General features: G+C 36.4%; 1 protein-coding gene across 3 annotated transcripts in view; it reads right to left on the bottom strand.

Moving 5' to 3' along the window:
• Nucleotides 1-12,688, bottom strand: part of PTEN (phosphatase and tensin homolog) — a 93,270-nt gene that overhangs the window by 4,857 nt on the left and 75,725 nt on the right. For all 3 annotated transcript variants that reach the window (XM_025915085.2, XM_086679528.1, XM_086679529.1), the window contains exons 5-7: nucleotides 9,078-9,219; nucleotides 4,075-4,241; nucleotides 1,347-1,571 (exon numbers count right to left, since the gene is read on the bottom strand). In XM_025915085.2, the coding sequence (XP_025770870.1) occupies nucleotides 1,347-1,571; nucleotides 4,075-4,241; nucleotides 9,078-9,219 (534 nt within the window). The remainder of the gene's footprint in view (nucleotides 1-1,346; nucleotides 1,572-4,074; nucleotides 4,242-9,077; nucleotides 9,220-12,688) is intronic.

Raw genomic sequence — 12,688 nt, 5'->3', positions numbered from 1 at the left:
TGATAACTGAAATACTTTCTATATGTAATCGCAAATACATATTCTTGTGATATTAAAACAGAAAACAATAAAACCGGAGGACGTCACACTATAAAAGCTAGTAATTAAGGAAAATACAGTGCTAGGTAAAAGACCATCATCAATGGAAACCCGTGAATTCTAAAAGACACTTATAGACACTTAAAAGAAATATAGGATCTAAAGCCACTTAAAAATGGATTTATTTTCACTTAAAATATATAGCCCCTTTATTTTTATTATTACTAGCAATATTCTTATACTTACAAGCTATAGTTAGGCTTGTTGTATACTACAAAAATGGAATGAGGCAAAACAAGGAAGAGAGAATTTTTTAAAAGAGAAAGGAGAAGGGTACGGTGAAATAAAGGGGGGGAGGATCAAGTAGAATAAGAAATAAGAAAGGAGAAAAAAAGGGCAAACTAACCACTTGGAAATATTTATAGATCAGCTTTTCATAGAAAATTCTTATCTATAGACAGGAGCAGAAATACACACACACATCACATATAGATAAAAGTAAATGAAGCAAATACTTCCACAATATGAGGAAGCGGACAGAGTTTTAGAATGGGATTAACACCAGAGGATGATGAGCAAAGGCCTTCCAGGGCACGAGAGACCGAAGCTAAGGCTACAACAGGAAGGCCGAGTGCGGGAAGGGCAGGGGAAAGGCGGAGGGTCGAGAGGTACAGGGAGAAAAAAAGAACCAAAAGGACTGGAGGCAGGAGAGCTTAGCCTGTGGAAGAACTGAAGACAGCCCAGAATGGGGGACTCTCGGGGAGCAGGGGGCATATGGCTAGTGCCGATGTAGGAGGGAGGCCTGTGCTGAATTAGGTAGGTCCTTGTAGGTCCTATCAAAAAACCACAAGGTCTTTAAAAAGGATGAACGGGAGTGACACAATCACGTCTGTTTTAAGATCACTCTGTGGAGTTGAGAACATATGGGAAGGGGACAAAGGTAGGAATTGTAAGAACATTCCCTAGAAGTCATTCCCAAATGACTGAGCTCCCTTCTACTTCTTTCTTCCCCCAGTCCTACTTCACATCCTGCTTAAACTTAACTCCCCTTCCCAACCCCTGCCTCAGATTTCACCCAACAACCACACAGAAGAGGGTTAAGAAAAGAAAAAAAAACATACTTTTTTTTTCTTTACTCTGTGTGCATCCTTGTTAGAAACTCAAGTTACTGATATGGAAATATTGCTTCTAAATAGTACTTAATTTAAAACTTAGTCATGCCAAGTCCTTCACCAGCTATACACCTAAAATTAGACACACACATACATAGAGCCACCCAACGATTCCTCAAAATGTTTTTGACTGACCTTAAAATTTGGAGAAAAGTATCGGTTGGCCTTGTCTTTATTTGCTTTGTCGAGATCATTTTTTGTTAAAGTGAGTACTAGATATTCCTTGTCATTATCTGCACGCTCTATACTGCAAATACTATCAATTTCTTGATCACATAGACTTCCATTTTCTACTTTTTCTGAGGTTTCCTCTGGTCCTGGTATGAAGAATGTATTTACCCAAAAGTGAAACATTTTGTCCTTAAAAAAAAAAAAAGACAGATTGTAAATTTTTTTAAAGAAGAAAATATACCTCCTATATTCAATATCTACCCCAAGAAGTCAGTAACATAAGCCATGTGTCGTTTGATATTTTGAATAAAGACAAACACACAAAACTTGGCAGTCTGGGTTATCTGCCACATCTAACTCACATAAGATTATTCTTTTGTTCAAATTTTAGACCAAAAATGGAACTCCACAAGTTCCAAAATAACTTACTTTTGTTTTAAAGCCTTAAGTAAAATATCACCTTTCTTGTCTAATGTTAGCTTTAAGAAATGTTTTGAGTTCATATGTATGTATGTATTTAAAAAAAAAATCGTAAGTGGATTTAATTTCCTCTGTCTCAACAAGTTATCTATTACGAAGTTAATAAACGTTCCTGAAAAGTCAGCACAACTTCTCAAGATAGCAAGACGGGTACATTTCTACTTCTGAGGCAATACAAACAAACATTAGGTGGCTCCTGTTCCTCACACGACAGTACGAGTGTATGTTTGGAGACTTTCACAATGTGGGGGAAGGAAGACCAGCAATTCTGACTTTTTTTATGTTATAAAATGCCTATTTTTTAAAAATCGCTTCTTACTTATAATATGAGGTCTTGTTAATCAAAAAACACACCAGAAGTTCATGACTTGAAGCCTTTCCTGACCAACACACAAAATGCTCTCTCTCTCCCCCCTCCTAATTACTGGAAGTTGGCCTGTACAGATCACCTGACAGTTAATGATGCGCAGCCTCCTTGTGGCATCTCATCTCATTTAAATTGCCGGTTAAATCCTTTATTCTAATTTATCTTCAAGTTCTGTTATTTTCCCAGAAAGATGGTAAGACCTTTAAGTATCTTACATTTAACTGTCTTTTTATCTTTTAACAGTACCTAGCAATGTCATATATAAGTCTTTTAAAAAATATTAATTGCAAGTATTTCAGCAAAGTCATTGAATTAGTAACTATATCATATTTTACTTAGAGTCAGAAGAACATAAGCTAGTAATATTCAAATCTCCACAAGTGTGGACTCTGTATAGATAACTGATTACACTACAATGGTTTTTGTTTAAATCACAGCAACATTTCTAAAAGGTAGGGGAAATCACATAAAATGGAAATAAACATAAAGTAATCCCAGATACAGATGTATTACAAATAGTGATCTAATCTTAAATTCTGCACGTATTAAAGTAATGTACAGACGATGACTGAAATAAGAACTTATTCACTCCTAAAGGTAAAGGGAAACAGTGATGCAGGTGCCTGTTTTCAAAAGAAAATATAAAACTTTATGTGTACCAGTCTTATAACAAATACAAGGAAAAGAAATACTTACCTTAATTTTTAAAACACTTGCTAATGCTTCCTGGATTATTGAAAAATAATTTTCCAAAGTTACTGAGATATATTTACCTTTCATTTATACAGAATAGGTAGGAAATGGGTTTCTGGCGAAAAAAAACCAGCTCAACGTTTTGTAGAGCTATGTGGATTCCCAGCTACGTGGATTCTGGATATAGGAGACTGTATTTCTTTGGATAAGTCAAAGTAGAATTTAAAATTTTTGTAATAAATGAAACTTGCTCTTATTTTTTTTTTTAAAGCTAAATATCAGGAAAACCAAATCAGTCCTATTACTGAGAATGTCTAAAGACTGGCAATACATTATCTAGCATGTTCCATGAGCAGTACCGACATACAAAGGTAGTATTTTTGTTCACTACTACCCCAAAAGTTTGCACCTTAGGCACACTCACCTTAAATGTTCACTCAGTATTGTAAGCCAAGATAGTTTAAGAATGAGCTCTCGCATTCCCTAACTTAGCTCAGTAAGACGCAAACCTCACTAACTTCCTAAACCTGCATAATTTAATAACACACTGTTTTCATTCTTTATTACTTCCTTTGCATATTAACAGATCTTCTATCTAAAATTCAAAATATTCGATAAACTTGAGGAAGTTAAATACAAAATGATCTGGTTTCAGGAAACATGAACCCTAATGGGGGGGAAATGGTTTGTGTCATTACACAAGACCATGAAACACATCTTTATTTATACATATACCCTAAATCTTCTACAAACTGATAGCCCCTTGCTAATTTCTTAGTGCCTGCTCATCCTTTCCAGAAGGATTATAACTGATTTAATGGGGTATACAATCTTTAATACTTTTACAAAATTTATCTGCATAACCCAACTTAAAGAACGTTCATCTCAAATCAGAATATGTCATAAGGACTTTCCCTTCTAATAAGACTTTTTACCATCAGAATGGCTCATCGATGCTGTAGTACGCAAAGCGTGTGCAGATTCAACAGAAAACCAATTATAATTCATGAATGTCTGTCATAAAATATATCTTATAATCTCTCCTTACAAAATGATTTCTGCTTAACCAAATATTTTAAGCGGAAGATCTAAGGTCGCCGTCCGAGGTATGGTGAGTCCGGGTATTTTTCCCACTACGAGTAAAGTGCAAACCTTTTTTAGCATCTTGTTCTGTTTGTGGAAGAACTCTACTTTGATGTCACCACACACAGGCAGCGGCTGAGGGAACTCGAAGTACATGAACTTGTCTTCCCGTCGTGTGGGTCCCGAATTGGAGGAATAGATCTTCACCTTGAGCTGGCAGACCACAAACTGAGGATCTGCGTGGTGAGATACACATTAGCATCATTTCACAGGAAATGCCTTCAAGTGCCAGACTGCCAAAAACTGTTTCAATGATTACTATTAGCAACATACACAAAACAGGAATTCTGCATCTGTAACCCTGATCTAAGACAAGTCAACAGAAAAACTAAGGTCAAAAAACATAATCAGTCCAAAAGTTTCTCTAACTTGTACCTTCAACATAAGGTTCTACTCACTGTATGAAAACCAATCTGTTTTACAAACAGTAAGTCCCAACATTAGACTTCTGGCACTGCAGTTAACATCAAATTTTAACATTAAGTTGTAAAATACCTAACATAAACTAGATTGATAATTAAAATGCTACAATAATTTCCTGGCACATTCATATTTGCTGCAGTATTTTAAAGTCTCTACCATGTAACAAAACCCACCAAGTACAAACCGCTACATGTTCACAACAGGCATGAGAACATAATCTGTAACATAGTTCTATGAAATTCCATAAACGCAAGACTGAATATTTATAAACAAAACAAAACATTAATCATGATTTATTTTACCTATAGCTCACATTTTACTTCTTAAAGGTATATAAAGCCATCATCATGAGAAACAGGAAGAAAAGAATGTGAAATGTTCGCAAAGAAATACAACAGACTCAAGCACCAATTGAAGCACAAGCCCCCTCCCTCCAAACACACTGCATTTTCATCAACACATATTTTGGCTTTGGCCCCTGTCTGTTTCAAAATAAAGGGAAGGACTACATGGTTTAGTGAGTAACCTTATGAATAAGAAGTGTGTGTTGAAGGAAATATGTCAAGACAATCAAGAAGTAAAATCCTAAGCCTGCAAAGAGTACTAGAAATTTTCGTATATGTTCCATTCTCACACACACACACACACACACACACACACACACACACACACAGAGGCATAAAATACTCAGCACCAAAAGGCATCATCCTTAAAGATGAAAAAAGAAATATCACATTGTTTATGAATGTGGCCAACAACTGAGAACAAAGCAAAAAGCTTATCCAAGCTAGATGAATTTTCTGGTTTAATAAACATGTGCTGGCCCATCTATGCAATATCAAAAGCAGTATCAGCACTCACATAATAAATAGGTTTGATAACAGCATACTGGGCTTTTCTAATATGAATTTGTGAGGCACTTATCATGAGAAAAAGGGCACTCCAAAAAAGGGAAACATTCTACCAACAATCTGTCAATAATTTTCACTCCCTTGACTAAAGGTTCAAAGTACAATGAGCCATTTTACAGGATTTTACCTGATTCCGAAATTTTCTAGCTTGAAGAAGCCAACAAAAAGGTACGATTTCAAAACTGTGATAAAAATCGGCCAGGATGAAAATGCCTTGTAATCTTATTAATTCAAACTCCTAATTCAGAACCTGATAATCCTGATTTTCGGACTTTAAACTGCATATTAACTGTATAAGCCAGATTTCAAGTGAACTACAACTAAAATGTGTATCTTCAGGAACCCCAGAATAGTCAAATCAATTCATAAGCTAATTACAATTCAGTGTTACTTAGACTTTACCCCCAAAACTAAGATAAAAAGTTTTAACAAAATTAAGTGGAAAAGATTTTCTCAAATCACTAAAGAAAATAATTTTCCCTACATTGTGAATTTCCCATTTTAGATATCTCACACCTAATTTATCAGAAGTCCAACAAGAGTATGGTTCTGCTGACTTCTAGACACAGTTCAGATATTTTTCCTTTGATGTGACTGTGCTCTAAAGAAATGACAAGTCAATACCTGGTAAACAAAAATCAGAATTAAATTTTTTTGACAAGTGCATACTGATAGAGTATTGACAGAAAAATCACAGTGATCATCTTGTTGACATTTTAACCCTTTTTGATGTTAAAAGTAGAATAACTTTTCCTTTATTTAGAAAATATTAAGACAATTCTCAAATATGAAAAAGGCCGCTAACCCCTGACAGCTCTGCAGAAAATGTTCTATTTTCACAAGTTTTCTTTTCTTCACTGGCTCCTTATCTCCTCTTGAGCCCAAACCTGCAACTCCACGTCTCCGGGCCTCACCGTCCCGGCCCCTCTGGGCCTCACCATCCCAGCCCCGTGTGACCCTTTCATAGAAGGCTGGTTAACTTCTAGCTCTGTTTCCTGAGGCTCCCCAAAGTATCAGATAGACTCACACCTAACAGCCAGACCCATACTTTCAAGCACTCACTGTCTTCATGTAAACAGCTCACCTTCACCTGATTAAGACGGGGTTAAAACCCAAAACATTCATGTCTCCAAGTCTCCGTGATACTCGTTTTTTCTTTCATACCTTCTCTGTGTATTGATCACATGGCCAGAATCAAAACTGACAAAATATCCAGATATAAATGGCAAAGCAAAAAGTAATCAAATCCTACTGATCGCCTTAGCAAAGCGCATCTGGCTTACGGCAAGTCACACAACTGGTTTCCCTTCCCCCATTTTCCCCCATCTTGCAATCTCCACTTCCTACAAAGCCACACTTAAAACACAGCATATGCCTCCAGAATGGTCACTGATGCCATAGTATTTATCACCTCTAGTCTGATAACCCCATTCAAGGTCCTCTTATAGTCAGCCACACATCCCAGTCCTCTTCTATTCTCCGTGTCTACACTCCTGTCCAGCTCATTTCCTACTGGTATGCTTCAATGCAAGCTATTTCCTATTGCCTGTAATATACTTCCTTCGGTTTTAATGCCAATCTAAACTGTATGCTTTCTCTAACGTTCAATGAGAATCCGACTTCCTCCATGAAACTATTTGACAAGCCCCAAAACTTTTATTTTTCTGAGTATACCATTTATAACTTACACATATAATCTCCCATTCAATTATGTATTGCTTTTGTTATAATACAGCTTCATTACATACTATTAAATCACAGGGCATAAATGGAGAACTAGAAAACTGATACAGATTAAAAAGATGTCAGTAGTCAGTAATTTTAAAAGTTTAAATGTAATACTGAGAAGAGACCAACAAAGAAAAGGCCACCACAATGTTTAAGTGGCAGCAGGCAGAGAGCACAACTGACAGATTTTTGCTAGAAGAGGTGAATGTGAAAAGATTACACTAGATAATAAGACTACTGAACTGAATGTTCTCCTCCCCTTAGCAAATGTCCCTAATCTGTAATACCTTTCTTTTGGCTCTTAAACCGGATATCTACCCTACAGGAAGAGCAGGAGTTTTTCCTTCCTTCTTCCTTCTCCCCTATGAATTTAAGTCCCCTATGTCAATTACCTCTGACAGTTCAGTGCCTTGCGTTTAGAAGTTTTTATCAAAACATTATTATTGTTTTGATATAGCTGACTAATATAACAACGTTATATTAGTTTCAGGTGTACAACACAGTAATGCCACAACTCTACACGTTACGCTGTGCTCACTACAGATGTGGGTACAATCTGTCACCATGTAACACTATTTCAGTACCACTGACTATATTCCCTATGCTGTGCCTTTTATCGGCACTTTTAAAAATTGTACTGAGATGACAAAAGCATCAGTGAGGTCTCTCAGAAGGCTATAACATGTTATATTAATAAATCTGTGGTCGTGATGAAATTATCTAGTTCTAAGAATGTAGGAAAGATAAGATGAAGGTGATTACACCTAACTGAAAAGGATAAACACAACCAAGAAATTAATTTCCTAGGTACAAATTAATTTAGGGATAGAATTTTTTAATTATGTAAATATTTTCAAGAAGCGAAACTTAAAGCTAAAAACTAAAATCACTAACAAATTACAGAACCTCACTGAAATATTATTAGAGGTATTCGAAGAAATAATGTAGTGGGATCTTATCTACAAACTACAAAACTGCACTCTAAATAATAAATAAATAAAACTTATTTCTTAAACATGACAACATGGCTAATCACTGCCAAGGCAGAACTAATATGCTTCTGATAAAATTCTGATACAGGAAAAAGCAGCAGCAGTCTGATCTTTCACAGGGTCGGATGATACTTCCTTCTATGCGTTCTCTCTTGACTCACTGCTCTGGGTCTGAGTATGAAGGCTCCTACCAGGCTGGCTGAGAACTCCAGCCAAGAATAGCAGAGAAGCAGAACAGGACTGGGGTGACTGAGGAAGGCTTACAGAGGTTAGGGTAAGCCAGAGGTCAATGTGAGGCAGACATCACCGACATTATTCTAGTTAGTATGTATCTAGGAAGTTTTCAGATCTCAAAATATCTTCATTTTATTGATAAGCAAACACAAAGACAGGTAGATGGTGTGCCCGGGGTTGCACAGTACAGCAATGACAGAGCTAGAATGGGAACCTGGATCTAAATCCAGGTTTTCTCTAATGCTCCACATACTTTGACCCAACCCTATTCTCTCAATATACTTCAGCTTTTCACCATGTCTTATCATTTTTTTTCTTTTTATTGTCCCAGTCACTATTACTATCACCATCTAGTCTTCCTAAGTATCAAGGAATCAGTCCCTGCCCCAACACCAATAAACTAACGAATCCCACTGCCACTCTGATGGTAGATCTCTAATGGGATAGGTTTTCCAGTTATCTGATCACAATTTAGGCTGCATTTGGTAGATGCAGCAAAGAATGTTTCTTTCATAAACATAATTTTGCTTCCAAGACATTACATTTATTGGCTTTCTTAGTCCAATGTGCTAAATTGAGCTACTTAATTAGTCTGGATAGTTCAGACATATATGCCCCTGCATAAATGTTAAGTGTTGTTTCTGTCTAGATTTTTATGTAAACTTCTACATATGTTCAGAAAAGTGTTCCAACACACGGAAGGATGAGAATTTAGAGCACTTACTGCAAGTTCCGCCACTGAACATTGGAATAGTTTCAAACATCATCTTGTGAAACAACAGTGCCACTGGTCTATAATCCAGATGATTCTTTAACAGGTAGCTATAATAATAAACATAGCGCCTCTGACTGGGAATAGTTACTCCCTGGTGGACAGGAAAAAAAAGAAAGAAAAGCCACATTCAAAAGAAAAATTCCATTATAGTTATTTCACTAAATTGTTATGGTTACATGGGTTGTGCCCACTGAAGAACATACACACATTAAAAATTTGACCTTAAATGATTAATATTTAAATCCACCTCAACAACACAGTAAATCAGAGCAACATCGGTACAAAGGAAAATACGAGAAGAACTTTTCTCCCTTAAAATCTAGTTATCACAATACCCTCATTTATTCAATGGTCACAGCAATTCCCCGGCCCAGGATCCCGATAAGCAAAGGCCACTGCAGCTGTGTCTTTACACACAGGGCCTCCCGTAAAAATGTATGGACTTTCATTAAACCCACAATTCCTCAAAAGCTTGGTTATTTTTCAGGCAAAAGTATATCAGAATCAGCAGCGTACGTGAAGGTACAGTGCCTTTAAGAGACAGAAACAGTAGCAGCAAAAAGTGATGGCCACAGACCCCAACAAATCCAGGAACATGTGGCTGGCATAAACGGAGACAAGAGTTCCACAACAGAGGTTCCTCAAGATGTCCCCAAGCTGCACGTATCTCTTTGCGGAAGAAACCAGGGATAGACATAATGTTTGAGAAAACTTAAGTATTACAAATGCTAAAAATATATTTAATTCATGTGCTATTAAAAAAAACCCCACTTATCTAAAGAAAAAATCTAATGTGCGCAGCCATGCATTTATTAGTGATGCAGAATAAATGAGGTATTAGGGTACTTTTTTAAGGTTTCTTTTCCTATTACATGTGTGACTTCAGAAAAATCTTAAGCATTTTAACTTAGAAATAAAAGGCAAATAGTAACATTAAGCTGTCTGACAGTTAAAAGTGACTTGCAAAAAACTTAAAAGTATATTCAAGAGAAAAAAGAATGAGCAGTATTTTTAAGTTGTTACCTAAATTTCCTAATGTGTTAAGAACTCTGGACACAAATGCTTTCGATAAAGTACGTTTATGAGTTTAAAGACAGATACGCAGAATAGCAGGTAAACAGGTATTCACTGTAGTATTCTCAGTAATTTTTAAAAGTTAGCATAAGTTCATTGCAATTAAAAAATACATAAAATGTCAAAAATGGATAAAAGCCATTTCAAATCAGGACAAACGATTTAAGATTTTGGCTCCAGTGCAAAGACCATACAATCAGAAGACTTGGATTGAAAGCTGACAGTCAAAATACAAACTCTGATTTGTTTCCTTGGAAAAATGAAGACAGTTAATAAACGGCCTATCTTCTTCACAGGATTCTCACGAGGATTAAACACTACATGCAGTTACACAAAAGCATGCTAAACTGACAAAACGTTATGCAAATCCTAATTAGTGGTTTTAGAAATTCTATCTATATTTAAAGTACAATTTTAGAAGAAATGGAACTTTAGTCCTGTGTACAGTATTTTCTTAAAGAAATAGCAGTGAAATAGTATTACTGTGAAAAGCTGCTATAAAAATTAATGTTAAAATCATTGTTAAAGTTTACGAAGTGTTTAAACTTAAAATGGTTTATCACATTATTTAATGCTACTTTGGCAAACAACACACTTTATCAAGATAAAACACAGAATTGCAAAGCAGGTTGGGGGAAAATAGCAGACGGAAGACGGCTGGGGAGGAAGGAACCTTTTTTGAACCATGTGAATTTATGATCTAGTCTATAAATTAAATTTAAATCTACAAAATTCAATCAATGGAAGTCCGTAAGAAGGCCAAGTTGTCAAATTATTTGTTGGAGTTTAGTGGAATGACAGATGACCTCTTCCTCTTTATCTTCTTGGTATACGTTTGTATGAATAATTTAAAGGTTTTCAAAGCTTTAATTTTTCTCAAGTAGCAAGTGATTGGTAGCATATCTATAATGCAGCTGTTTATATACAGAGTCAATCCTTACCCAAAGGGCTAGGCACATGTATAGAGAAAAAATGTATGAATGTGTTAGATGTCAACACTGCATGAATCCTTGTGTCTAAACATAAGCTGAACCAAATTACTGACACAATTCAAAGAAAAACACTGAAAAGCACAATTTAAATTTAATTAATGACTTTACCATCAAATTATGCATAACTAAGCTTCCGCAGCTTAACTTTGTAATTCCTACCTACCAGCACCTCCGATTCACTATATTCGGATTAGCAGACATAACAAAGTTGCAAGGCTCAAATATGTATGGACCCCAGGCCTCAATGTGTCCTCTCTCTTCTCGTCTCTCGTGGCCACGATGCACACTTACTAAAATTTAATTAATGGTACAATGAATCAAACTGTTACCTAGATTTTGAAATGAGTGAATGCAACTTCTGTACTAAATTGACAATGCAAATTTATAACACTTGAAATATTGTATTTCCTGAATTCATATACTGAAAATAATGGCTTATGTGCATGTTTTACCTATAGCATTTTGAATATAAAGACTTCATATAAAATATCTCTTTTAAACTCTAAGAAATGAACATTTTTAGGCTCTTCAAAATTTGTTTTACACATATGAAAAGTGGGCTAACCTTTAAAGCTCCTGGAGATTAAAAAATACTACATGTTTTCAAAATGTCCACTTTTCATTTAAGTGAACCAAGAACATTTAAGCTTAAACTGGTCTATAACTATACCCTAAAAGTTATTTCCACCCTCTACCACTAATGACCCACTCTAAACGGGAAGAAAATTACTTACATCCTTAACCTTTTCATCCTCAAATAGAACTTCTAAAACATTCTAATTTTAGCTATACTTAGCATTCTTCAGATCTACTTAACACCACATTCCTGGCCGTCATCTCAAAAGGCAGCCCTCGATTCTCCGAACCCCTGACGCTCACAGAGCAGGAGGAAGGGTTCCGGAGGAGGCTTGGTGTGCCTCCCACCGTTGCTCAGCCCACTTTCTGCAGTCTTTACTCGGTCTCCCTGACTCCCGATCTCCATCATTCGATAGCTCGCTCTTCTGGCGTGCGCGTATCAAACGCTCGACCACAGGGATTTCAGCACGCTGTCGAACCACCTCTCTTTCCATGCTGTCCCATACACCCTCCTCAATGAATTCAGCTCCTATTTCACCGCGGACCCTTAGGTCATCCAGTGTGGGCACTCACCAAATTCCCTTCTCCCATCTTAAAATTTCTTCACTCCTGATATTTTATACAAGTGTCTCTTCATGTTCACCTAGGTTCCATATTGGCCATCGCTCTATTAATTAACCCCTCTCTGGCATTTGCCTTTGCTCTGTTTCCTCCAAATAACCAGCTCAGGTAACCCTCATTCTTTATCCAAAACAAACAATTTAAAGACTGAAAATTCACACTTTCCCCAAATCCTGTATCTCTCTCAAATTGACATCCTCTTTCTCTATACAAAGTCTGAAAAGAGGATGCCTGGGTGGCTCAGTCAGTCGAGCATCCGACCCTTGATTTCAGCTCAGGTCATGATCCCAGAGTCGT

The sequence above is a fragment of the Puma concolor genome, chromosome D2, assembly GCF_028749965.1.
Source record: "Puma concolor isolate L17-30 chromosome D2, mPumCon1.1.hap2, whole genome shotgun sequence".
NCBI classification, from domain to species: Eukaryota; Metazoa; Chordata; class Mammalia; order Carnivora; family Felidae; genus Puma; species Puma concolor.
This window is presented reverse-complemented; position numbering and strand designations above follow the sequence as displayed.